Source organism: Ochotona princeps, chromosome 20, assembly GCF_030435755.1.
Source record: "Ochotona princeps isolate mOchPri1 chromosome 20, mOchPri1.hap1, whole genome shotgun sequence".
NCBI classification, from domain to species: domain Eukaryota; kingdom Metazoa; phylum Chordata; class Mammalia; order Lagomorpha; family Ochotonidae; genus Ochotona; species Ochotona princeps.
The window spans coordinates 8,666,349-8,692,574 of NC_080851.1; the positions used below are offsets into that span (position 1 = coordinate 8,666,349).

The following is a 26,226-nucleotide window of genomic DNA, read 5'->3' on the forward strand; positions in this document are numbered from 1 at the left end:
TTAAGGAAAGGATGATCAGCACATGTATAAGTACGTAATGAAAACTTTGATTCCATCCGCAGTGTCTTCTGTTTTTACCGTCCCAAATGTGAGATTGCAACCAGAGTCTGGAGAGAGCATGCGGGCCTTTGGGAAAAACAGTAGTTTTGGGAAAAGTCTGTCCAACAGCAAACACTGAGCAACATGGCAGCCCCAAGACAGTGCAGGTAAGCCAACACCATGCTTTCCTGGGAAAGTGATGTTCCATGGGTATTGAACAGGTTTTCCACATGAACAGTTTCTCACTCCTTTGCTCCTGCCGATGCTCATATGTGTCTCCTGGGTTACTTAGGGCGTTCATCAGCCTTCCCACTGAGTCACAGTGGGTCACTCATTTCCACCCTTCCAGGCACCTACTAGCTTCAAACCAAAGTTATACTTCATCGTGCACTTCTACTTCTGAAATCATGATCACTCCTTTTCAGTCGTAAGCAAATCATTTTTGCTTCTGACCCGTTCTTCATTGAGGCTAGGCAAGGATTCACTTTGGTCTGTGTCTAAGCCACAGACCTGCCTTGGTCGGCTCTCCCATCTTTTAAGTTTGTTTCTCTTGTTCAGAATGTGGAGATGTTACACTAACATGTACATTCCTGACTTTTCTTGAGAAATCAGTATTGCCAACACTGCTCCTACCAGAAGTTGGTGTGTCTCCTTGTGCCTGCCTCCCTTGGAGAGAGCTGCCTCGGCGCCCCCAGTTCAGCTGAGCTGGCATCCAAGCACTTCCTCCTGCTTGTGACTCCTGTCTGGTCCCTAGACAGACCTCGTGGTGACAAAGCTTTTCCGTTTTGTAGTCTGATCCTCGGAGCTCCCCTGTTCCACAGTAAAAACATAGACACAGAGCTTTCCAGGCATGTCAGGCTACCCCAGTCATCACAAATGCCACACAGTGACAAGTATAACATGGCAGCTTCCAGTAAGTCTATGGCTTCTGATTGCCAGATGAGAATGGTGGTGTTTGGGAATTTCACATAGTATACATCCATATGCTTTCCTTCGTGTAATATAACTCTCTGAAGCAAAGAAGTAGAAACATGTTTTGTGGGGAAAGCTGGTTTATTTCGTGTGCATTCTTGTACCCTATTCCTGTGAAATTTCAGTAATTTAGGATTCTAGGGACTCCGAAACACCTGGGTTAATCAGAAACGTTTTAATGGGTTTATCACACAGCATGGCCAAGAGCAAGTTCAACTGTCCACAGTGATCTGCCAGTATCTTTAGTTGTTTGTGTTCTCTGAATATGGCCAGTTCGGTGCTTTTTGGCAAAATGGCAGTGATGGGTGGGTGACTTGATGAAGTGTGGCATTCACACTGGTCAGGTGTTATGGGTGCACGTGTCGTCTCATCAGTAAGAGTCTTCGGGGTTTTTTCTCCCTACTGGATAAAAAGTGACCTCATAGCACAAGTTGGCTCACGTGGCAGCATCTCTAGTCCCGCCTGGAATTTCCACTGGTCAGAGCAGAAGTAGGGCTGAGCAGGTCACCAGTTCCCTCCCAGTTCTGAGTATGACTTGGAATCGTGAGAGTTGCATTTTAAACCTGTACTCTCCCAACGAGGAAGGCTCCTGGCTTCGTAAATCCACGAGCCATTTCAGTAGAACAAAACTATGAGTGGACTTGACTTGTCCTGCTGTCTCCTGCCCACACGCATGGGGACAAGGCTGACTTTGAACCTCAGGACTGGACTGTGTGCGTTGTTGTGGGCTCTCTTGAGATCTCCTGACCCTAGCCCAGCCAGTCAGTACTGCCATGAAGGGTCTCAGGTCAGTTCCTCCTTCAAGGTCACTGGGCAGGAGCATTGCCCAGACTGAATTGCTGATTGAAAACAGATTCTGTTTAAAGGTGCACAGAAGTACAGTCATCAATACTTGGAGCCTTCACAGAAAGGAATTTCCCTGTAATGTATTTTTAAGCCCAGGTTGCATATCTGTGCAGTGGAAGCTGTTCCTCTAGAATTGTGTCAGTACAATGTGAGTTTTGTTTTTCACGTCAGCTCTCGAAGTTTTAATGTTGTTGCTGTGGTTTTCTTCCCAAGTCCGTTGCCTCAGCCTGGTTCAGTGTGATGCTGAGGAAACCGCTCAATTTCTTCTTTTCTGGGGAAAGCCAAAGGGAAGCTGGATTCTAAGAAGAGTCGGCAGGGAATGCAGCAATTTCTGATTCCTCACCTTTCTATTTTAATCAAACAGGACTATCCTAGAAACCAAGACCAACAAGCTAATTTATCGTACGGAAGGGCTATACTCCAATCCATAGCTGAATATCAAATTATAGACATTACATCGCAAGGAGTCTATGTAAATAAGGGCTCCATTAGAAAAGAATGTATAATTGCCCAGGCTTTGGTTTGGTTGGTGGTGCTGAATTCATTAACTGCTTAGAATAGGCCCTGGGATCCTTAATTTCCTGCAAATGTCCCAGTTCTTTGTGATGCGTAGAGATTGGGAGGAAAGGCAGGTGGAAGGAGTGGGTCTCAAAGAGGCTGAGCGCGAGGCTGGCGGCTTAGGCAGCTGTCTCCTGGGAGTCACGTGAGCGCCAGGTCAAGGAACAGAATGTATGCTGTCACTTCTGTCTGTGAGGTGCCGGAGGACTGAGCAGACAGGAGCATTTCAAGTTCAAATTTTTCTCCCATAGCCTCAGTGCCAAATTATTTCTCTCCTTGCATACTAAGGTCACTGCAATTATTTAGTCGATAATACCGGATTTGCATAAATTGGCCTTAGTGGAAAAGCTAATGAGATGCATTTTTGTTTTGCGGCAGAAGGCAATTTCATTTTCAGAGTTTTCTAACCAAATTGAATGAAAAGAAAACCGCAAGCACCCAAAGTCACAGTGGGTCGGTGCCACTGGAGACCCAACTGTTGTCCTGCCGCGTCCTCCAAAGACACTTGTCCGCTGAAGATCTCCTAGACTGACCAACCAGGAGAAGTGTGATCTTTCAGATGTCTGACAGAGCAGAGCCTTCAATGTGAACAGAATTTTTCTGCCAGGAATAGAACAGAAGCTGTGTTGAATATCATACCCGTTAGTATCAGTGATCCCAACCCCTTCCCTACGTTGAGTTGATTTTGGCAGTTACTGTAAGGACAGAACAGAGGGCCCGGCTCACATTGTCTGCTCCTCCTCTTACTGACTACCAGCTGCACACGGGCTCTACCCTTTTAGGCACCTGGGTTTTTGTTGTTGGTGTTGTCTCTGAAATAGTGTGTCCTCACTATGGAACACCTCCTCTCAGTGGATCCACCGGTCCTCAGACCCCGTGACATCCTTATTAAATTTACAAATACCCATGTAGGGCATAAAAATTTTTACTTGGTTCCAGTGTAAGAGGGTAACGGCGTGCATGTTTTTGGTGACCCTCTTCTTACCTGTCAGGGTATTACACTTGCTAATCCATGTTATTATTTAAGAATTATGTGACAGTGGGAAAATGCATTAAATTCTTTCTGCTTGACTGGTCATTAAACAATCATTTTGTAAATGTAATCTGTCAGATTAACAGAGCAGAATGTACCTGTTGTTTAATACATTTTAATCAGAGATTTTTGTTGTATAGTGACAGAGAACAGTGTTCCGGTGGCAGAGAACAGTGTTCCGGTGGCATGGGTGAGGGTGGACGTCCCAGGAGCAGTGGCGAGGACGCTCTTGGGCACCTGCAGAGTTTTCAAAACCCATGCTCCAGGGGTCCTTGAATCTACATTTCAAAGAACCCCAGCAAATACTGATGGAAGTAGCCTGTGAGCCACAGGTGATGCATTCTGCAGTAAATTATGCAGGATTTACAGATTTATCAAAGAAAGTAACTAACAAACGTGGGCCCAGACCTGAGCAAGACAAACCAGCAAAACAAGTTTCCATGATAGAAACAGAAGACCTCCTCTAGCCCTTTCTTTTCACTTCCTTTTTCTTCCTCCTTTTGGTCCCTCCTCCCATCCTTCCCTGCCTTCTTTCTCTTTAGGAAGGAACAGAGTTGTCCTGTCCAGCACAGTCACCTGGTGATACATGGCTGTGTGAGTTACAGATTTAATTCATTTGAATTGAATTATAATTTTGTACCCTCAAAAACACTTGCACATGCCCACTGCTCACCAGGTCCCACAGTCAGTGGCCTCCCTGTTGGGGAGGGCAGGTGTAAACATTTCCAGCATCACACAAAGTCCTACTGGTTAGCACCAAGGAAGAGCTTTGCTCCTAAGTGGCTTTTCAAAGAGGAATTAGGAAACATAAATTTCGTTTGATAAGTAATTTTTAAAAATGAGTTTTTGTTTTAAATTACAGTTACTTAAACTCCCAAAGTATGTAGAGAAGAGTGAGAGAAGAGGTGGGTGCAAAGAGGAGGGCTTAAGACCACTGCCTCAAAGTGACACCAAGAGCTGTGGAGGCACCATGTCTGTGCCCACGGGAGCAGGGAAGACCATGAGAAAGTAGGTGTTGGCACATTTCAGAAAGTAGTGTGGCCAGGTTTCCTTCATCAACAGAACTGTATAGGAAGAACAGCTTCGCAGGCTACGTAACTATACTTACAAGTCGCCAACCCATAGGCCAGTATGGTAGTCAAAACTCCATAGTAGGGGCCAGCATCGTGGAACATTGGGTTTAAGCTGCTACCTGCAATGCCAGCATTCCCTATGAACACTGGTTTGAATACCAGCTGTTCCATTTCCATTCCTGTTCCCTACTAAATGCATCTGAGCAAACAGTGGATGGCTGAGGTCTTAGATCCCTGAGCCCACATGGAACACCCAAAAGGAATTCTAGAGTCCGGCTTTGGCCTGCCCAGCCCTGGCTATTGCGATCATTGGGAGAGTGAGTGGCAATGACCCATTTCTGCTGATCCTGCTACTTCTTGTTTCTTATTTTTGTCCCTCTCAAGGCGGCCTGCCCCTGCGTTCCTCTGGTCTCAGAATTAGCCCTTCCCTAGAGAGCAGCTCTGCATGCTGTAGCCTTCGCCATCCCATGGAGAGCAAGGCTGTTGTGTCAGCCACCCTCATATAAGCTGTGGGCAGCTTCTGGAGGGGGCACGGCCACCTGAGCTGGACACTGCCTGGTCAGCCTGTTGTTTAACAGCATCTTGGTTCTGTGATGTCTTGGTTGATGACCAAAGTTCTCTGGGGTATGTTGCATTTTTTTTCTCAACTATAGGCACAAAAGGAGATAATACCCATTAGTATTTTTTTAATCAAACAGATATAAAAGTTTCAAGAGGTACAAGGAATTTAAGTGTCTGATCTAGGGTTCCTTTCAGTAGCAGAAAAATTTCTGTGTTTTTTTCTTCTGTGAGAATTGTTCTTTTCTGCATGATCTTATACATCTTTTTCCTATCAAACAACTACAGTTTTGTTATCTCTGGTGCCCCATGTAGTTGACAACAGATGTGGAAGTAACAGGCAGTGTGGGAAACAAAGCTTAGCACTCCTCACAGACTTGTCTGGAACGACCCCATTCTCGCCGTGACCCCCGCATTGCCGCAGGCTACAGCAGCAGGTGTGATTTGGGCACATGGAGGCACTTGGAGCCACAAACGCAGCATGGTAGGAAAGCCCAGTGAGGAAGAGGCTGGGATTGCATTCAGTGTCCTGAGCCACGCTTGCTTCAGCTTCTCTGGCCTGTCCACTTTGTCCTTGCTCAGGCACCTGTAATCAGCCCTGTGACCCACCACGTCCTCCCAGCCCTTAGGGACATCAGCAGGAAGCACCGCTGTCCTTTCCCACACAGTCTGTTTATTACAGGTGGGGGCACAAGGAGAGTCCTAGAATGGAGCGCAGACGAGCTCACCTTGTATTTTAGCCAGAGTGCACTTAGGAAGTGCACATTTGATGTTTTACACTCGTGTGTGTTGTCTAGATCCACAGAAAGCTTACAGGAATGCTGTAGAGTTCCTGCTTGCTTTGCTTGCGACTCCCGAGTAATAACACGCTCCTGGGTCTGCATTGTCACTCTGTCTCTGCCACATACAAACCATGTATGTTACGCGATGCTCCATAATCGTTAAATATTGTACCATGCTTTTATTAAAAGCAAGGAACTTGGGGTGATTTTTTTCATACTAAAAATACTAATGCTTTTTGCTCATGGTTTTCTTTCCCTGCCTCTGACTGAGGATTTTCAAAAGTAAAATGACTGAAAGAGGAAATTGATTTAATGCTCCACAAATTGGTTCATCAACCCATACATCTTATGAAATTGACTTTTTTTAATGATTCAGATTTTCAGGTTAGATGTGATTTCAAATTAGGAAAGTAGGGGAAGTGGTACTGTTACATGCACCTTGTGACTTTTTTTAAAGATTTATTTATTTATTTATTTATGTTGCTTGAAAGGCCGACTTTACAGAGAGAGAGAGAGAGACGAAGAAATCTATTCATCTTATGTATTACAATTCCAAAATGGCTGCAACAACCACAGCTGACCTGAACAAAAGTCAGGTGCCAGGAGCTTCTTCCAGGTCTGCCATGTGGGCACAGGGGCCTGAGGACGCAGGCCATCCTCCACTTTTTCCTAGGCCATAAATAGGAAGTTGAATTGGAAGTAGGGCAGCTGGGACATGAACCAGTGCCCAAAGGGTATGCCAGTGCTGTAGGCAGAGGTTTAGCACGATATGTCACTGTACTAGCCCCCATTTTGTGACATTTAAAATTCAAGTTAATTTCTCAGTGACTGGCCAGTATCATGCTATTTAGCCAGCAAGTGGTACTTTCTTATGAATTGTGGGCACAGATGTAATGTGGCTGGTGCCCAAGTTATCTGTTAAAACAGGGCTTGGCCACACTGTTTAGCAAGTAGTTACAGTTAGTTCAAGTGCTATATTCTCATTTTTCTTGTTCATTTAATGTTGATTCCTGTGAGTTTGGGATACAGAGGGAATTGTGTCTGCCCTAAGAGCCCTGTATTGTATTATTAATACTAGGATAGCAACTGAATCCCACTAGACCGTCTTTGTGGGCTGCTGATACTCTGAGAAGTATCTCAGCACAAAAGGAGACTGTTGGAGTTGAAGTGGGCTGATGGTTGGGGATGACATTTGAATGTGCGAAGGACACTGTCTAAATGCCAGTGAGAAGGAAAGGCGAAAAACAGCTCGAAACTGTGCCCCCTGACGCTCCTCATTCCTGAGAGCACCCCCACTGGGGGGCTTGGGAGCCCCGTCTGGGTAGAAACATGGAGTGGGACCAGGCAGAGCTAGACACTGGGACCAAGAAACAAAAGCCAGGCTCACAGGTCCCGAGACACATTAACACTCTAGACAGACAGCACCCATATGAGAACTACAACCCGCCTGTAGTTCAGTAAACAGCGGTAAACATTTTAGCTAAATTATTACAAGTAAAATTAGCAAAATGTTTGTAATTCTTGGAGATGGTTCTATGCAAAAAGCTGTTAAGAACATCAGATTGGTTGTGCAAATAAATAATTTAATCAATCTCTCCTGAAACTTGAGATAATGGCTTCGTCTTCTCTCTCTCTCTCTCTCTCTCTCTCTCTCTCTCTCTCTCTCTCTCACGCACACACACACACACACACTCTTAGTACACTATTAAAGCCAGAGAAAAGAAGTTGTCAGTAGTCCTAAAGTTGTTAACACTACAGAGAGCAAAGAATTATTTTTAGACCTAAAGAAGTAGTGAATGTGGAGGAGAGGACTTGATGGAAATTTATCATTGACCTAGGGCGTGCATCCCAAGCACAGAATCAAACACGGCATTGCTGGTTTTCATGTGTGGTGCATTTTTCCCTGTAAATGGTCACTGTTCCTTTAATGCAATTTGTGTTGTGCATAGCACCCTTGGATTATCATTTTCAATGCAATTAGTCAGATGCCCTCAATTATATATAATAATTACTATAAATGGGGCTGTTGGACTAATTATTATAAATGGAGAAACGTGTGATTGTTATGTGCAATTAAATAATCTACAATATTTATTTAGCATTGTCACATACAATGGTGTAAGGATAACACATAATTACATTGTATCATTCCTATGTCAACAGATCTATTCCACACTGAAATGCCTAGACTTGTGACTTATTGCCAAATTAACCACCTACTGGATCTTTTCTTTTTCCCTAATGTAATTGGCTTATTCTGTGGACCGGGGACCCACTCAGTTTATACATAATTGAATAAATCGATTGTGCAGGAAAAATATAGAAAGGAAACAATGATCTTGCTTACATTAATTAAGAATGCTCAGATGGCTTTACTTTGTGGATATTCAGAATTTAAACTTGTCTGAACCCAGTGCCGGCATGAGCTGCACCTGTTTGTTTTTAAATGCATCTATAAAAATCAACAGACCTAAATGGTGATAACATTTAAAATATGCCTGAGGAAACAAAAAAAAATGGGACTTTTTCTTCGCTGTGGCCAACATTCTGATCATCTGCAGTTTACAAATGCACACTTAACAAGCTTATAGCACATAATTAATTCTGCAAAGGATGCTGCTCGGCGGAGTGGGATTATGAGAATTGCTTATTACAGTGGCAGGAGAAATAAATCTATTTTCTCTCCGTAAGGTGGGGTATTCTTGTGTTCTTTAGAAACTGGCACATCTCAGAGGTGTTGCTCTCAAAATGATCTCAGGATGGAGAGCAGTCAGTAATTACAGAGCTAGGCATTCAGTTGTGTCCTAATTTTCCCATCAGTTTTTCAGTGTTCCGGCTGCCTCGGAGACGTGAAGTATTCTCATTAGGTAGCTGCAGAGGCAGCCTCTCTGCCCACTCCCTCCTTCTCTGCCTCGTTTTCCTTTTTTTCCCCTCTTCCATTCCTGCCTTGGGAGTGACTGTGAAGATCATTTGCTGGAATGATTGGCAGGTTAGAGGATTCGATCAGATGAGTTCCTCTTGGCGCGGGTCAAAAAGGCTAGTTAGCAGGGGCTGTCGGAAAATGCCAGCAGCATCCGAAATGGGGAATGTCATGACTTCCAGGCAGGGGGTGCCACCTGGAACAGAAAGCCCTCAGCTCATTAGCAAGTTACAGGATGCTGGCTTAACTGGAGGGAGCAGGGAAGGAAAGATAATACCCAATAGGGAAAATGATTGTGAAGTGGAATTGATTTCATGTATAATTTGTTTATCACTAGAGGGGACAAATGCTGTCCTTCTGACATGAGTGGAGGAGTGTGGACTATGAATGAAGCAACTTAGCATAATCTCCTGGTCGAGCTTTGGATTTAAAGAATGCAAACTTCTTTATTCTGAGCTGCAGAAATGATCAGGTCACGTTACATTAATTAAAGCTGACATACTCTCAAATGTTTTATCTGGGCAATTGTGGCAATTCAACAGAAATGGCTAGAGATAGGCAACTTTAGAAAATAAGCTCCTCCCCCCGCCCCCGCACCTCTTCTGGTGTGGAAGACTAGCTCAGTTGCATACAGAATTTCGGCAGGGCCAGTGTTTATATTCAGTGGTTAGCTAGGCTGCACAAGGCTCCTGATTCACATGCAGTGTCCGTGATGGGGAGACCAGAAGCCCTCTGGAGATTTCCATCTGTCTAATCCATGTTAAAATACATACGTATATTTCAGAATATGACTATATCACATCTTGGTGTACTGCTGAAATTTTAACCTCTGATTTTTTTTCTTAAGGGAGGAATCTTTCCATTTCCTGACTACCCAGATATCAGTTAGTGTAGAATTTAATATTCTACCATAAAGTCAACCATTTGCAATAGCCTTCTTCCCAAGGAAAACTGAAATGGTGCCCTGCAATTTGTCCAAGGAACACAGTGGCAAAACCAACACCATATCAACAACCATGCTCAGCCTCAGCTCCAAGTGTGTTGTACAGTGGATTAAAGGGGCTTTAGCACAGAGTCTCTTGCTATACAAATACCATCAGAATATTCTCTCCTTTTGATAGGAAACACTTAATGATATCATTCATCTTTTACACAGAGACCTCGTCTTGTTCTAAGTCACAGATTCCACAGCTGCAAGTCATTCTGGCTGAACATGAAAGGATGTTTACTTACCATATAGATTCCAGTTAAAATATATATTTTTAAAATGTCTTCACCTTGAGTTTTTCTTTCCCCTTAAATATTGAGGCATTTTGTGCAGTAGTTGCTAAATAGCTGGAGATTGTTTTATTGGACAGCCTCAGACTCCTGTCTGCGTGAATAGGAATCTTAAAACCTCCCTGCCCAAACACCAGTGCAAAAGTCATTCCATTCTGTATTCAGCATAAAAAGCTTAACACTAAGCTACTGTATATAGCTGTCAAGATAGACTGCGTTAGTTCTGTCAGATCTGAACATTTAAATGTCATTGTGAATACAATCATCTTTCATTTGGGAATCTGATCACGTGGTCCAAATGATGAACTTGGAGGGGGAAAAATGTTGTTCATAAAGTTCCAGTTGAAATGGTTCAGCAAAAGGGAGGGGTTTTCATTCTTCCACAGCAACTCAATGTGTTAACTAACAGCTGACAAGGTGATTAGAAAATTCAACTGTTACACTATTTTGGGTAAAAATATTATCATTTTTTTAATGAATGACTTGAGGGTGGTCGTCTACGGGTGAGTTCCCTAGTCTTCAGATGGCATGAAGGAGAAGCCTGGTATCTCTGGAGATGGCATGTGTACTATGAGAGGAGAAAGGTGTGGCTTGTATAAGCCTGCCCTCATCACCCACCTCTATCCTGTTTCTGACCTCAGTTTAGCCTATAAGTCAGCCCCATGTGCTCTGCTTTCACAGGGCCTTCCCTGCTTTGCGGGCTTGATTTGTCTCCTCCCCATAGGCCAAACCAGTCTCTGCTGCGAAGCCACATCCTGATGTTTTCAGGCACTGCGTTGAACTTCACACAAGGCTTCTGGACTTGAATGGCCAGATGTTACACATCTCACCTTCAGGTTTATGAGTTCCCCTTAGATTAAGTCCCTGTATCCCAAAGGCGGTACATGCCATCTCTTAGTAGAGTTTAAGGGGGATTTTGGACTAAAAAGTGGCCCAGTTATTGTGGCTTTGCAGGCGAGTCAGCCACATGGTGATACCTTCATTCATACAGCAGCACTGGGTGAAGTCCTGGTGATTCGATGCTTCCTGCCTTCCTTCCTGTTAATGTGTCTGGGCGGGAGCAGAGGATGGACCAAATACTTGGATTCCATCACCCTCATGGGATGTTGAGATTGGATTCCCATCACCCTCATGAGATGTTGGAATGGGTGCCTGCTCCCTGCCCTCTCTTCTCTCTCTGTCCCTCCCATCTCCATACCAAATATCTTTTTAATCAAAATAACACCAAAAAGTATGAGAACTATTGCTCTACATCAGTAGTGTTATACATTAACTCTAAGATACCAATTATATGGATAAGATTTTGCTGTTTGAAGAAATTATTCACTAGAAAAATGTGTTCATGTAAAATTAGTCCGGTTTTGTCAGTTTAAGATCAGAATTTTTCAGGAGTGTAATAAACTGTCGTGTTTGTACAGTTGCCATCATAAAATTACAGGTAGCAGGGTAGAGGCGACATCGCTTGTTGCCTCTGAAGGTACATATTCGCGGGAAGCTAGAATCAAGAGGGACTTCCGCTGTGGGACTCACATGCTCCATAGTGGATCTGAGCATCCACGTGGCAGCTTCACTACAGACTGCTGCCTGTTTTTTTTCCCCATTGTTTGACCTTGCAGAGAGAGAGAGAGAGACTCTGGCCACAGGGTACTAACCTTTCAGGTCATTTTACATAGCTTGATTACAGGACTTGGAGTTGCTTTCAGCAGAGTCCTGGCTAGACACAGCATAAACGTGACTTGCTTAGGGAGAATGGACTCTGATCTCTTCCTGCCCAGCTGTGATATAAAATACTTAGAAATCTAGGTGCATTTTGGAGTGCAAAATCCAAAATAACTATTTAACATGAGCAGCAGTCTGCTTAGAGTTGTGATTTTTTTTTCAACTCATTTTGGAATTATTTTTAGATTTACGGAGAAGTTAACAAAGCCAGCACATAGAGTTGTATCCTCCAGCCAACCCCTAATGGGAACATCCTTTTTAACCCTGGTACATTTGTTAGTCTAAGAACCTATAGAGTATACTATTCACTAAGCCACAGCTGTATTTGGATTTCACCTTCTTTTGCCTTTTTCTCCTGATCCAGAAGTCCCTTCAGCGTGCATTACATTGCTTTTAGTTGGCATGTCTCCTTTGTCTCCTCTGGTCTGTGATCAATTTTCAGTTAGTTCTTGTTTTTCATGATCTGGATGCTTTGAGGCGTGCTATTCAGATGTTTGGTAGTACTTCCTTGCTGGTATATTTCTAATACTTAGATGAGATTATGGACTGGAGGAAGAATTCCACTAGGGTAAAGTGTTCTCATCACATCATGTCTGTAAGTACGTGATTTCCTCATTGATTGCTTGGTTAAGACAGATGAGCTCTTAAAGCCCACTTGGCAACAAGGAGGTCAAATAGGAGAAACCAGAGATTTGGGAGTTTCTTAGTGAAGTGGAAAGAAGTCAAGGTGGTTATGGATGTGAGGACAAAGCTACTTGATGTCAGAATCAGGAGAAACGAAGTGAGAGAGGGAAAACGTGGAGCCAGAAATTTGGTGTGGATCTCCTGCATTGGAAGGGTCTGCATTAGCAGGAAGCTGAAGTCAGAGCCAGATCCAGGGGTCCAACCCATGTACTCAAGGGTACGACAAGCATCCTAATTAGCCTGTTAACCATTGGGTCAAACAGCCGCACCAGCAAGTATTTTGTTGTCTGTCCAGCATACTGGTTCTGTAGTAGAACATAATGGAAAAGACAGTACATGGGTAGCTTCTAAACGGTTGTAATTGAGGGATACCAATAAAATCATTTAAACTTTAAGATGAAAAGGAAGATAGTAGAAGTTTACATGAAGCTATCATGGTAAGACAGATGTTAATTTTGCCAGAGGGGCTTGTGGAAATTTTGCAGGGAGATATTTTGAGCAAAGGAGGAGTTGGATTTTTCCTGAGGATAAAAAGAAGGGTTTCTTACCAAGAGCAAAGGTGAGTCCCAAAGTTCAGCGTGCTTGGGGAACAGTGTGGCAGAGCTGAGGGACCAGGAGTAGGGGGAGTTTTTTAAAGTAATTTAAAACTGGAAAAGTAATTTATAGCCAGATTTCAGAGGGACTTAAACGATATGGGAGAAAGTTTAGGTTTCAGTGAGATCACCCTTGGGGAAATATGTATGACTTCCTGACCAAACACAGGAGAAATCAAAATATCTTAGAGCTGGAAGGTCCCTTCAGGAATCATCTGAAGATGTGGTATTTTTTTCCTTTACTTTGCAAAATACGATTGACCATATTTTAGAAATAAGAAAATATACGAAATTCCATTCCTATCTATATAATGTCATGTTAAAAATTATAACTAACGCCTACTTTCTCTTTGGATGGGAACCTAGTCCTCCTTTAGCCCAGAAGTTTTGTGGTACTGTCATGGGGACAGTTCCTATGTCAACATTCATGCAGTATGGTTACCAAAAGCTGTACGTAAATGCCTTGAAAGAGTATTACTACTTTGCTCTCATATCTGTGTAAAGTGAATATCCACCTCCTTGATTTAACTTGTGTGCATATGGAGAGTTTCATGTCAAGATACATTGACACCATTTAAGGGAAATGCAAAAGAGCAATGGCTTCTTAAATGCAATAACTGATTCTCCATGTTAAAAATTTAAGTCCATCTTCAAAATTGAAAGAGATAATTCAGTATCTTCTTGCCTTCCTAGGTACTCAGCATTTGGTGTGCATAGGTTGGTTGGTTCATTTTTTAAATATGAACGCTGATGTCTGTGAACTTTAAGTCCAGTTTTTCCTGAACCCAAATAACCTGTGGAATATTTGACCATCCTTAAGTGTGTAGCCAAAATTTGTAAGCTCTTTAATGTTTAGTAATCCGGGAACTTTTAAGGGAAGAATGAACAATATTGTGGCAGCTCAGGTAAGACAGATTAAGCATAAACTGTTAAGAATTTTTAAAAACCCACTTACATTTTTTTTAAAAAGAAACCCTTAAGAAGAGTCATACATACCAAACTAGTTGCAATGCAGAAATCTTGAATGTTACTGTTATAAGCAAGAAACTTGGCTAAGTTGCAGGCCTCTGGTCTTGGTAGACCCTGTCATTCCAGCCCTTCTCGATGGGGCCGGCCGCTTCGATTCTCTCTCAGTTCCAGATTCTCCCCCTTAGACACGTGATGAAGAATCTGCAAACTAGCTCAACTCATTTCACAACTACAGGGCAATTCTTTAAGTTAACATGTTAAATATTTTCTATCACACCCTAAGAAGCACTGAAAAATTAGCAGTAGAAATAGCAGTACTGAGATAATTACAGACAGGAGGAAAGCATGATTTAGCCAAAAGCAAAGAGAAGAGCTAAGAGAATTGTATCTGTCTAAGAACTCATGCTGCAAGTTTGTTTTTTGGGTTTTTTTGTTTTGTTTTTTGTTTTTTGGGTTTTTTTAACTGCTGCTTATCTCAGTGGATTTTGTTTTCAAAAGCTGTCCTTTGGAGTTTTCTTAACAAAGCAGCATGTCCTGTTTATGCCGAGATGAACTCCTGTATGTGGTTGTGGGCTGGCACAAGAGCCCTGATTGCTTTCCAGTTTGCTGTAACCTGTCTGTAGCTTAGCAGCAGCACGTGGTGGCTGAAAGCCTGTGAGAGAAGTGTCATGCTTACCTCAGGTCACCCCCGCGACACCCCCTGCTCTGCCTGAAAGAGTGAAACAAAGCCCTAAGAGGTCCCCTCACCCACTTCTCAGGACTTGGAAAGTTTGTGAGGGTCAGAAATCACGGTCCTTGGCCACATCTCTGTCTTGTATGAAGAGTCTCGTGAGACCTTGTCGTTTGTACCTTTTATTTGTAATGCAGAGGGAAAATAAATTTGGGAAAGAATCAGATGTTAAGAAAATTGAAATGTAGAAGGTTTTAAATTGTATGGCTGAGTTTACTTCAAAAAGTTCATGGGAATTACATTAACACAGCAGTTTGTTTTTGATGCCATGGCTAGGTTTTTCGTAATGTGAGTTTTTCATGAATTTCTTGATGACCTTCTATTACACCTTGAAATCTAAAGCCAAGGACTTTGCATAATATTATTTTAAAAATACAGAGAGAGATAGGAACTCATATACATGTTTATTTCTGCTGACAGTTGGTTTCATTTTTAATTCACTTTCACATTCCTTGTGACTCTTCATTCAGCCAGCTCTGCCTTTTAGACTCTTAAATTGAGGTTTCCAGTTTTCACCTTCAGTGCCTCTCTGTGCTTGGAATGCTACCAAGGAGGAGCAGGAGGAAGCTGCCAGGCTGGGAGTTGGGGCAGAGAAATGGCAGAGGGAGGAAGAGGGTGAGACTAGAATGAATGCCTCACTTGTTGGCTTTTAGCACAATTACCACACCTTAGGAAATATGCACAGAATAGTTAATTACAAACAAATGAGCTCTTTTTACTGGTGGTGGCAGGCCAGGGATCCGACAGAGCTGTGAAAGATGCTAAATTGTAAGGCTGGTCTCTGGCAGGCCACACAGAGAACAGATAGCTGGGTAAGGGGAGCCTTAACCCGGGGGCCACACATAACATTTGCATACTTTTCCTGAAAAGGGGGTTTAAGCCAAAGAAAGGGGGAGATTTCGGTGTTGTCAGTCAGGCTTTGTCGGGGTGAGAGCAGACGGAAAATCACGGAAGAGGTCCTTTCTCAAAGCCGTAGTCTCAGCCTTGAGGTTGTCCCAGCCAGACTTAGGTCCTTGGGGGCTGCTTGCACGCTATTGTCTGCCTGAAGATCTTTCAGAACCAAAGGGCTCCAAGTATCCCCCTTTGCCAGCACAAAGGAAGGGAATTTGTGTGGCGAAAGTGACTCGGTTACAAACCCAGCCCAAGCATCCTTTGTTCTTGTACAAAAATACTCTGAAGCCTCAGGTTGACTTTTGGAGACAGCCCGTCTTTGCAGGCTGGAAAACAGGTAAAACTAGCCTACACTCGTGTTGTTCTTTGCAAGTTCAAAGAAGGCCTCCCTCACCCTCCCGCTCTGCCCCCAAATGAGGGCTCAAAATCTGTAAGAGAGAGACACATACTTGACATGGCTTATTTTTACTCTACTTCCTTACAGAATTTTCTGAGATTAAACTGTCTAGGTCTAAAATTGAGGCAATTTTTTTTTCAGACCACTAAGATGTATGCATTTCTGCATTGACCCACAGAGCCTTATCTTTTACCTGGCAGTGTGAGCCTCTTTTCTAATCTGTGTCCAATATGCAAAACCGTACCTTCTGTTCTAAAACAGGATGTGTATGTAGTATGCACTGGCCTCCATCTTACCAAGGTTTGCTGATAGTCTACGCATTGATAAGAATGTGAATCTGCAGAACCTAGTTGTAGAAAGTTATCTGATCTTGATGAAATTAGGCCTGGCTTCAAGTTCACAAGTTGGATTGAGCCTGGGGATTGATAACCTCTGTGGTTCAGGGAGGTCTGTACTAAGAACTCTGAACTTTGAATGAATGAATGAATGAATGAGTGAATGGAAGGAAGGAAGATAGATGGATAGATAGATACATGTTTACAAGGATTATATGTGCAATTGTAGTTCCCTTTTAAATTTGCCGTCTTCCATGGCCCAAAGTCTTGGGTGCTTGCACCAGCGTGGGAGACCAGGAACAAGCTCCTGGCCTCAGATCAGCCCATCCTGGGCTGCTGTGGCCACCTGGGGAGTGAACCAGCTGATGGAAGATCTTTCTGTCTCTCCTCCTGTCCACAAATCTGATCTGCCTTTACAATAACAATAAGTAATCTTTAAAAAACATTGTTATCTTCCACATGAAGCTTAATGCTTCAAAAATGTGACATATGAACAGATCTGTTTGAATATATAACTCAGAACATAAAAACTGAAGATTCCCAGTAATTGATCAAGTGGGATGTTACAACAAAAATCTGACAGAAAAGGTTGGAAAAATATATGTATTTCTATGTGGTAACTAATTTGAGCTTTTTTCAATCAAGGAGACATTGCTTTATTTTTTTTTTCTTATTTTTAATGGCCATTTTGCTAGATTTCTGGCTCATTTCAAAATCTCCTAAAAGACCCCAATATAGATGGCAAAAATAAAAGTAAGTAATGAAAAATGTGTTTATCTCAGTCTGGAAGAAGAGGACATGTTTCAAAATAAAGGCCAAACTTCTGTGTAAAGAAAGGGAAGGCTTTGAAATTTGCAGGAGCCAGCTTCTGAGAGCTGGGAGAGTAATTAGGAAAGCTTTTGTGGGGTGAGGGTAATCGGAGGCTTGCCCTGCTGTTACAGCGCTGGTGGGGATGGATCCTGATGGGCCGGGAGCTGAAGTGTTGGCAGTGGCCACATCGGGACTCTCTGAAGTTATAAACAAGGGGTAAAACGGTGCCTGCGACTTTGCTAAACACATAATTTTTGTGTTGCGGTTGAGACGTTTGTCTTGGATCTAAGTGAACTCGGCCTTGCTGGAAGGGCTGTCTCTCGCTCCCTGGCTCTGCGTTTCTCCCCGTGAGAAGCGTGTCTGATTTGGGGGAACTTGAATGTGCCTCTTTGTTGCTGAGCTTGTCAAGCACGGCGCTGTGATCTCTCTCCCACCAGGAAGGTCAGGCGGCTGGGGGCCAACCTGTTCTCTGCGGTGGACCCTCGGGGCTGTCCCTGGTGTCTGACAGCCGGTGGGTCAGCTGTCTGTGTGGCCTCATCCCCATGCTGTTCAGTGGCACACTTTCCAGGAAGAAGGTGGTGTGTGTAGCCTACGTGGAGAAAAGATAGAATTTTTTTAAATAAAGAACTGACCTTTGGATGTTAATATTTATCTAAAAGGCAAATTTAACTTTCTAGGAACATATTTACAGCCTAAGGAAGTTAACATGCACTTTGTGCACACACACACATTCACTCACACGAAGATAAGCCTTTGCTCGTGAGTCCTACTTCTAAAGATACATGTTTTTCTTTAATTAGAGCAATAAAATTATGAAGTATGGAACTGTCTCAGTAGTAGACTTGTGGAAGTAAGTCTTTTGTTCACTTAGATTTCAGTTTCATATATTTTGATCAGAGGTATGTATAAAGCCTGAAGAAATTTGTGCTGTGCTGAGCTGCACTCCAGCGCTCTCCAGACAATTGAGCTAATTAGATCTTTACCAACATTAACACAACTCTGGCATTCCTGGGACGCCGGGTAATTATTGCATGAACATGGCAAGCTTAAACTAAACAGATGAAAATAGAGTTCTGGGGAATGGCTATTGAGTTTATTCTTTATTCATCTTTTGATAAGGTGTAATTAAAACTGCCTCTCCTCATTGTGCTGAGAATGAATGTGCTGGTTTTCTTAGTGAAAAGCAAATTATTCACTTGAGCCATGGTTCAATAATCAAAGCGTTTGGGAAGTTTTAGGTTGTAGTGTAGCTGTGGGGGTATAATTGCTGCAATTCTGTATGAAGGCTTTATCCTTTTTTTTATTACTTTCCCTTATTTATTTTTGTAGAAGGAAATTTGTAAAAGCCCAGTTTGTGATTTGGTATAGAAGTGCACGTTTGAAGCCTTGTTAGAGGTTTACTGTGGTTCAGATGTTTTCCCCCTAAGGTATATTTCTTAGGATTTCTTGCTAAAATGAAAGGTGAAAAGGGACACATTTAAGCAAATGGCATTTGAGATGGACTGTTTTTAAGTCCGTACAGAATGTTCAATCAAACCTTTCAAACCTGTGGCTGTCAGTGAGCTGAGTCTGCCGTCCTGTGAGTGCAAGTCACAGAGCTTCGAGTTCTTTCTGCAAGTACGTGTTGGCAGGCACTGCGTGTTGTGTTTTGGTTTTTTTAATTGGCCAAAAATGTTGTCTGTATGTTTTTTTCAGTCGGGGGGAGAGTTTATTTCCTCAAATTGGTGATATTTTACGACATGAATGGATCTTATAATAATAGCCTCTGATCACATTTACCATCATGATTACACTGTCATTACTTTGGCCTTTTCTTTTATCCTTCTGTTTTATTATTGTTGTTTTAAATAAAATGGTGAGGATATGGGATATTTTCTGGAGCCCAAACAAAAGTAAAACTAGGCCTTGGCAATAGACTGGAAAAAAAGACCTGCACAGGAGATGTGTCTCTCGTCTTGTTTCTGTTGCCTTCTGTCTTGTTTCCCTGCTTCTCTGTCTCCTGGATGGGAACCAGGATGGTGCATGCCATGATTTGTGATAGAGGCACACAGCAAAGGTCACTGTAGGTCAGCAGCTCCCACTGCCTACAAGGGCAGTTGGTCCTCCTAGATGGAGGGACCCAGCCCTGCATTGCACCCTCCGAGCTCCGTCAGGTGGGGACCAAGGGAAGGACCTGCAGCCTGGGCAGCTGTTGTGCCATCTGTACAGTTACAGAGGATCAAGTCGTTGCCTGCAGTGTGTTTAACACACTTGGTGGACAGGGCTGTCTGCCTAGCGGACTAGACAGAACATTTCTGAAGTGAGATAGACTCAGTGTGAAAGAAAAGCATCTGAGACAGAACGAAGGTCTGTGTCACAGTGGGTTAAGCTGTCCCTTGATTGAGGCTCTGGCATCCCATAGCTGAGCACAACTCAGGTTTGAGCCCTGACTGCCCTGCTTCCTGTGCAGCTTCCTGCTAGCGTAGCAGATCAAGGCCCAAATGCTTGGGCCCCTGCCACCCACATAAGACACCAGGAAGGATTCATATTCTCTCTCTCTCTCTCTCTCTCTCTCTCTCTCTCTCTCTCTCTCTCTCTCACACACACACACACACACACACACACACACACACACTTGCTTTTCAAATGAAAAAATCCATTTAAAAGTATCTGAGGCACTCACATGTGTAAGTCAGAAATCAGTAGTATTTCATGAAACTGGCGTTCCAGCCCTGCATGTGTGTAACCTGTGCTGAGTATGTAATGAAATGCATTTCTTATAGGGAGTTGTGGCCAAAACAAGTTTCAAAGCTGTGGCTGCTCCTCAGATCCCCGGCGAGGCTTCTCCTGGGAGGCAGGCAGGAGGGAGGGGAAGACTGGGCAGGGTTCCAGCCCCTTCACTCTGCCCATCAAAGTCGCTGCACTTTGATCTGCTTTACACTTTAGGGTTCCACCTCTGATACTCTTTAAACAAAGGATGCAGTGACCAAAAAGTTGAAATAAATGATTCCCCAGATTCCTTCTTGGGAATTTTAGGGCGAAGGGCAGTTGTCACTGGGACCAGACCAAGCATTGTTTGTGATTTTCTGTGTGAGAGGCAGCTTGGGAACCCATCCAGCCCTCCATGGTTTAGCTTTTGTTCTTCCTTTTTTTCTTTTCCTCCCTCCCTGCCTCCGTTCCTCTCTTCCTCCTTTCCTTGCTTCCTTCCTTCCTTCCACCGAAACTCCGCTTCCCTATTTAATCCCATAAAATCTCTCAGATTTAGCACATAGTAATGGCAACACTAAATCTGGTGGATTTTAAACAACCTGACAATTTACGAAGAAAAGCGGTGAATCCTCCCTGCATATTTTGCTGCTTTTGTTCCTTAGGGAACGATGGAAAGCAGAAGTGAGCGGTGGTGACTGAGCATCAGGCTCTGGGCAGCCTGCTGTGCTTGAATGATGCCCTTGGGCCAGCGAGACTCTGGAGAAGAGACCATCTCCTTAATGGAAATAAATAGTGAAGAACAAAGTCAAGCAAGAAAGCCAGCTGACTTCCCTCAAAGTATATTTTATATGTCTTCTTTTGGAAGGTTGAAATACATTTAGCAATGGTTTTTTTGTTTTGCTTTTGGTTTTGGTGTTTGGGCCTTGACATTCTCTGAAGGTGTTTGTGTGACCATGGCTGTCCTTGAAACCAGGAACTTGGATTAAATTCTTTTGTTTAATTATGAGTTTTGTTGTGCCTATTAACAAAAAGATATGAAGTGATTGTCAGAGCCTTTATTTTGACCTATGTTAATGAGCCTTTTGTTAGGCATCTAATAGGTTAACACCAGTCCTGTTGGTAGCTGTCCTGGACTTTGGAAGTGGTGAAGAATGGAAGTTGCCAGGTTTAGTTTGTACCTGTAGCCTGGGCTTTGAGCCTGTGCTATTCTCCTTAACCACTCCGTGGCCTGCGCTAGGTCAACGTTCCTAATCCTCTGTTTTCCCAATCAGGATTTAGAAGCAGGAATAGTGGCTATCTCATTAGTTTGCTGGGAAGACTTCATTGGAAGAGGAATGTATTTTGTACATGCTTGCGTTGTCCATACTAAGAGCTCAACAACTGCTGTGAAATCTAGATTTTATGAAATTTCTGATAAATGAAAAATAGAGATTTATTTGAGATTGTTTTTGGCAACTATTTTTGTTTTTCATTTTCTTTTTTTTTTTTAAGCACAAGGCAAGGTTAGATGTAATGCGGCATATGACGTGGAAGAGAAAGTCACGCTTTAGTTTGGCATGAGTTATTGGGGATGAAGAACAGGGATTAGTGGCAGTGGAGAGAGTGAGAGACAGAGACAGCACCAGAACTCCATGCACTGGTACAACCCGAGGTGACCACAGCAGCCAGTGCTGAGCCAAGCCAACCCTGGGCCTGAGCCAGGAGCCGAGCGCAGCCTGTGTCTCCTATGTGGGCAGCAAGTACCAAACTGCATGGATCATCTGTTGCCTTCCAAGTTGGGCATTAGCAAGAAATTGGAATCAGAAGTGGAGCCAGGACTCAAACCCCACCAGAGCACTCTGATATGAGATGTGGGTGCCTTAACTGCTAGGCCAGACCATGTGCGTCAGTCCTTCCTTCCTTTCTCCCTCCCTCCCTTCCTCACTTCCTCCCTCACTTCCTCCCTCCCTTCCTTCCTTCTTTCCTTCCCTTCCTTTCTCTCTCCGTCCCTCCCTTCTTTCCTTTATTTAACTGCCAGCCCTGAGGCTGAGAAAGCATGGCTTTTGCCTCTTTGTTGTTTATCTTATGGGAATGGAAAAGAAAAATGAGACATTTCTTGTAACCATGACTCCATCCGAAATGTCAAATGTAAAAATAACCCAAAGGGGTCTTTTGTTGGAAGAATTGGTGAGAGGGTATTTCTTTATGTGAATAAATTGGCCTGCTCCTTTCAGGACAATTCCCTTCTTGCTGGTATTATTCCGCTCTCTCAGAATCGTTCCAACTTTTTGGCAATTCATCAAGTCCACTCTTAGTATGTGTACTTACCATCTTTTCCCCAGTAGACCATAATACCTCTTGAGATCAAAATTCTGCCTGTTCCATAGCATATAGCACAACGGTGAACATAATGTGTGGTGTTTGTATATAGTTACCAGGGAACCAAAACTATAAAAGGAAAAGTGTGCGATTTTTCAGCGAAAAAAAATAAATGGCTCAGATAAATCCAGTTTATGAGAAGAGTCAGCAAGCATTTCTTAGTTGCAGAGAGATGCCATGAAGGAGGTTAAGAGGTGTGTCAGACATGATCCCTCTCATGGGGCAGTTGACAGTGCGCTTGGTGATGGAACATATAGATGACCAGCTCAAGATAGAATGTGAAGAGCACTCTGTGACATAAACCTACTGAGATGTCATCAAAACAAAGCAGGAACAGGCCACCTAGTGTCCAGGAACACTTTGGAGCAGAGGTTGTGTCTAAGTGAGAACTTGAAGACCAAGAGGGACGGGTTCCAGGGAGGGTCATTGAAAGGCTGGGAAGTCCTGGATGTGTCCGAAGCTGGACCAGCAGAGAGTGAGCTCATACCAGGGTGGGTGCATGAGTCCCAGCAGACAGGCAGGGAAGAGAGAGACCCAGCACTGCCCACGGTAGACGCAGTCTGCTTTCTCCCTAACCACTCTTCCTTGGCTCCTTAGTTCTAGGCAGTTGTAGCATGTCATAAAGCACGACGGCGAAATAAAAACTGCAGCAACAGTGACAGCCTGTCCCCGAGTGCTACTAGAGTGTCAGACAGCACATGGAGCGTTCCACGCAAAGCATCTCGCCCCTTCTTTCCGCCAGCCCTCAAGGGAGGTGTTCTTGTCCTCATTTTGCGGAGGAGGCGACCACCACGGGAGCTGTGCCTTCATGTCCCCGGGGGGCCCACAGCTAAGAAGGAGTGAAGCTCCTTGCGTCAGTTAGTCCTTTGTCATCCCAGTGAGCTCACTGCTGCTGATCTTCTGGCTCTCGGAGGAAGCCTGCCTTGTCACTCAGCCCGTGCACTGATTCAGCTGCTGATGTCTAGGGGAACTTGGGCTACCTCCAGAGATAAAATTAGAGATTCAGGAAACACAGTTGCCCTCCAAACCCGGTCCAAATTGAGCTAATTAATCTGTAACTTGAACACCCTAAAGGCCCTATTTAAACACAATTTCATCACTAGTAAAAAGCGCCAGGAATCTTGATTAAAACAGAATTCAGCCAGAAATAAAAAGTGTACCTGTGCCTTTAATTGAGAATTCTCGACATGAAAATGCAGCTCAAGTGTCATTGTTCCATTTGGCTTCTCAAATATATATTGCAGTTGCTAATAAAATAGTAATGTTCTAGGTAAGTTTCATGAAGGCAACCATTGGTCTGAAGACATCTGAGATTCTGCGTCAGCATTTTTATTTTAAAACACAAACTTGGTATGCAATCAGGACAGGCCATATTCAGATGATAATGGCATTGCCAATGCTGAATTTGTCACGTGAGCTTGTTCATGTAGTCTCCAAGCAGCAGAAGATGTAGACAGCCCTCTCTTCCAGCTTGGTACCAGGGAGAAGGGACACGGGAATCAAAGGCATTTAGTTTGGTGATTTACTGACTGAGCAACTGCTTCACTGTTGTTCACACCCTTTGGCAATGTCTAACAGTAAAAGTTGATTGTATTTCTTTTTTTTAAAGATTTTAAAAAAAGTTTTATTGGAAAGTCAGATATACAGAGAGGAAGAGAGACAGAGAGGAAGATCTTCCATTTGCTGATTCATTCCCCAAGCGGCTGCAATGGTTGGAGCTGAGCCAGCACAAAGCCAGGAACCAGGGGCCTCCTCCGGGTCTCCTATGCAGGTGCAGGGTCCCAAGGCTTTGGGACATCCTCTACTGCTCTCCCAGGCCACAAGCAAGGAGCTGGATGGGAAGTGGGGCCTCCAGGATTAGAACTGGTACCCATGTGGGATCCTAGCGCATTCAAAGTGAGGACTTAAGTGCTAGGCTACCATCCCAGGCCCTCGATTGCATTTCTTAAAACACAAACCAAGAATTGGTCCAAGAATTTGGACCAAGAATTCCAGAATATCGGGTGCCCTTTTTAGCGGGTCCACAAAATGGTGTTAATCCATTTACAGGGTTTTGAAGGCTTTAAAAGCAATTACCAGAAGGAAAGCGTGGGAAGAATCAGAAGGTAAAGGTGCCGAGGAAAGATGGCTGAAGGCAAAACCATGAGCCTTTCGTGTCTACCAGCAGACTTTTGGGTTTCCTTCTAGCTAAACAGGTAGCAGGGAATGGGGAGAGGAGAAAGGCTATTCCTAGCAAAGATGGGAACCCTGTGAGAGCTCCCAGTACTCTGGTTTCCACCTTTGGTTAACACTGGAGCTCATGTAGGAAGAGCCATAGGCGTTTGCTACACCCATACCAAGTACTCTTCTAAATAAAAAGAACCGGGTCTCCAGGGCCACTGGCCAGGAGAGGCAGAGGAAGGGCCACCTAATCTCTCGGTGTTTCAAGAGTCCCATTGCTGTGCGAAGGCCCGTGTCAGTGCAGCAGCCACGACGCGCCGAGCGCTTGTTTCTTCAGACATACCTTTTCAGAGGGCTGAAATTTAAATTAATAAACCGTCAGGGCTGCATGCCGACATGACTTGAAAGTTAACTGGAATGTATTGATCTGCAGCCTGCAAGCTGTTCTGCGCCGCGCCGCACATAATAAAGCCAGCCGCTCTTTAAAGTTGCCAAAAAAAAATTTTTTTTAATTGCCTCAAAAACTATCTTTTTCATCTTCAGGCAGCACTGTTGTTTGACCAGAACCTTCCAGGCTCCACCCATCCTCCCTCAAATTGGGTCATTAGTGACTGTTGTTGAGAAAAGGAGTAGCTAATAACAGCATTTCTAATCGTGCTCAATCTTTTTCCGAGAGTGGAGGGCCAGTGGGGAGACGGCTGGCCTTGTTGGCCACTCCTCTGCCCCTGTTCAAGGGAACGCTCAGTGGAAAGCCATGACTAAAGGATAATTTTCAAAGGTGGGAGTGTAGCTGGAGACCCTTCATGTCTTTCACGAACTTCTTCAGGCTCTGCTCTCCCCCTCCCCGAGTTCCCCAGTGAGGACCCGTTTCAGTTTTTCCACGAGATGCTTTGTCCTGAAGAGTCACCCATTTGGTAAATCCAAGGCCTTCCTGTCCTGTGTCCTGATTGCCTTTGCAGCTTTAAGGGGTTTCCCTGTGCACACGACCAGCGCGTGGGCCTTTGCCCCGTCCTTTGCATGCATGCCAGTCATCCCTCTAACTTGTGCTGCGCGCGCATTTCCCACCGTTTTCTGCCGCCTTTTGCTGCCTCCATTTTCCATTGAGTGCATACATATCAGTGAGCGTTTCTCTCCCTCCAGTCTTAAAAATAGTATTTTATTTCCCCAATTTTGACTGGGCTCTTCTGAGGATGTGTCTGGAACGTGCACACATTGTATTCAGACAGGCCAGTTTGGCACAAATATCTGATGTCACCTGTATGTGACTTCCCAGTCCTCTGCAGCCCTCCCCGTGTCCTCCCCGCGCCTGGAGATTTCCCACTAGTTTGAGGTATTTACTACCTGAAAGAGGCAAATAGGACCTAAAGATTTGCCCTTTTTTAAAAGTGTGTTATCTGTGTCCAAGGTAATTTTCCCTAGAAAATCCAGGTAATGCTAGCTGGTAGCTACTTCCAGTGTTTTCTGAAGGAAAACATTGGTGCTCCTGATAACTCCCCAAGTTCTCACTGCATGAGAAACACTCTCCAAACCCGGACGAGCTGCGCTTGTAAACTCTCTCCGGTGTCGGACCTTGCCAAAGGCCCCTGGAGACTGAAGTCGTGTTGGTGTCTCATTTACCCCCTCACCTAGCTCCGAGCGCCTCGTGCCGCCTGTCCGCTCCACGTAGCCACGCTGCCTGTCTGCAGCCAGCCTGTGCTGATGTTGTTGGTTCTGCCAACTTGCCTTCTCCGGCTGAGTCCCAGGATCCAAAAGCACAGTGGTCTGAGGAGGTACATGCATAATCCTGGGCAAAGCCACCGCAGGAGTTGCCAATACGATGTTAAATGACAGCTG

General features: G+C 44.0%; 1 protein-coding gene across 2 annotated transcripts in view; it reads left to right on the forward strand.

Moving 5' to 3' along the window:
* CDK14 (cyclin dependent kinase 14) overlaps nt 1-26,226 on the forward strand; it is a 455,945-nt gene that overhangs the window by 379,531 nt on the left and 50,188 nt on the right. Inside the window, exons 14-15 of one of the 2 annotated variants that reach the window (XM_058678237.1) lie at nt 63-206; nt 2,794-2,932. In XM_058678237.1, the coding sequence (XP_058534220.1) occupies nt 63-178 (116 nt within the window). In that variant the 3' untranslated portion in view covers nt 179-206; nt 2,794-2,932. Of the gene's footprint in view, nt 1-62; nt 207-2,793; nt 2,933-26,226 lie in introns of those variants that run through there. The other variant, XM_058678236.1, reaches the window with a different exon arrangement.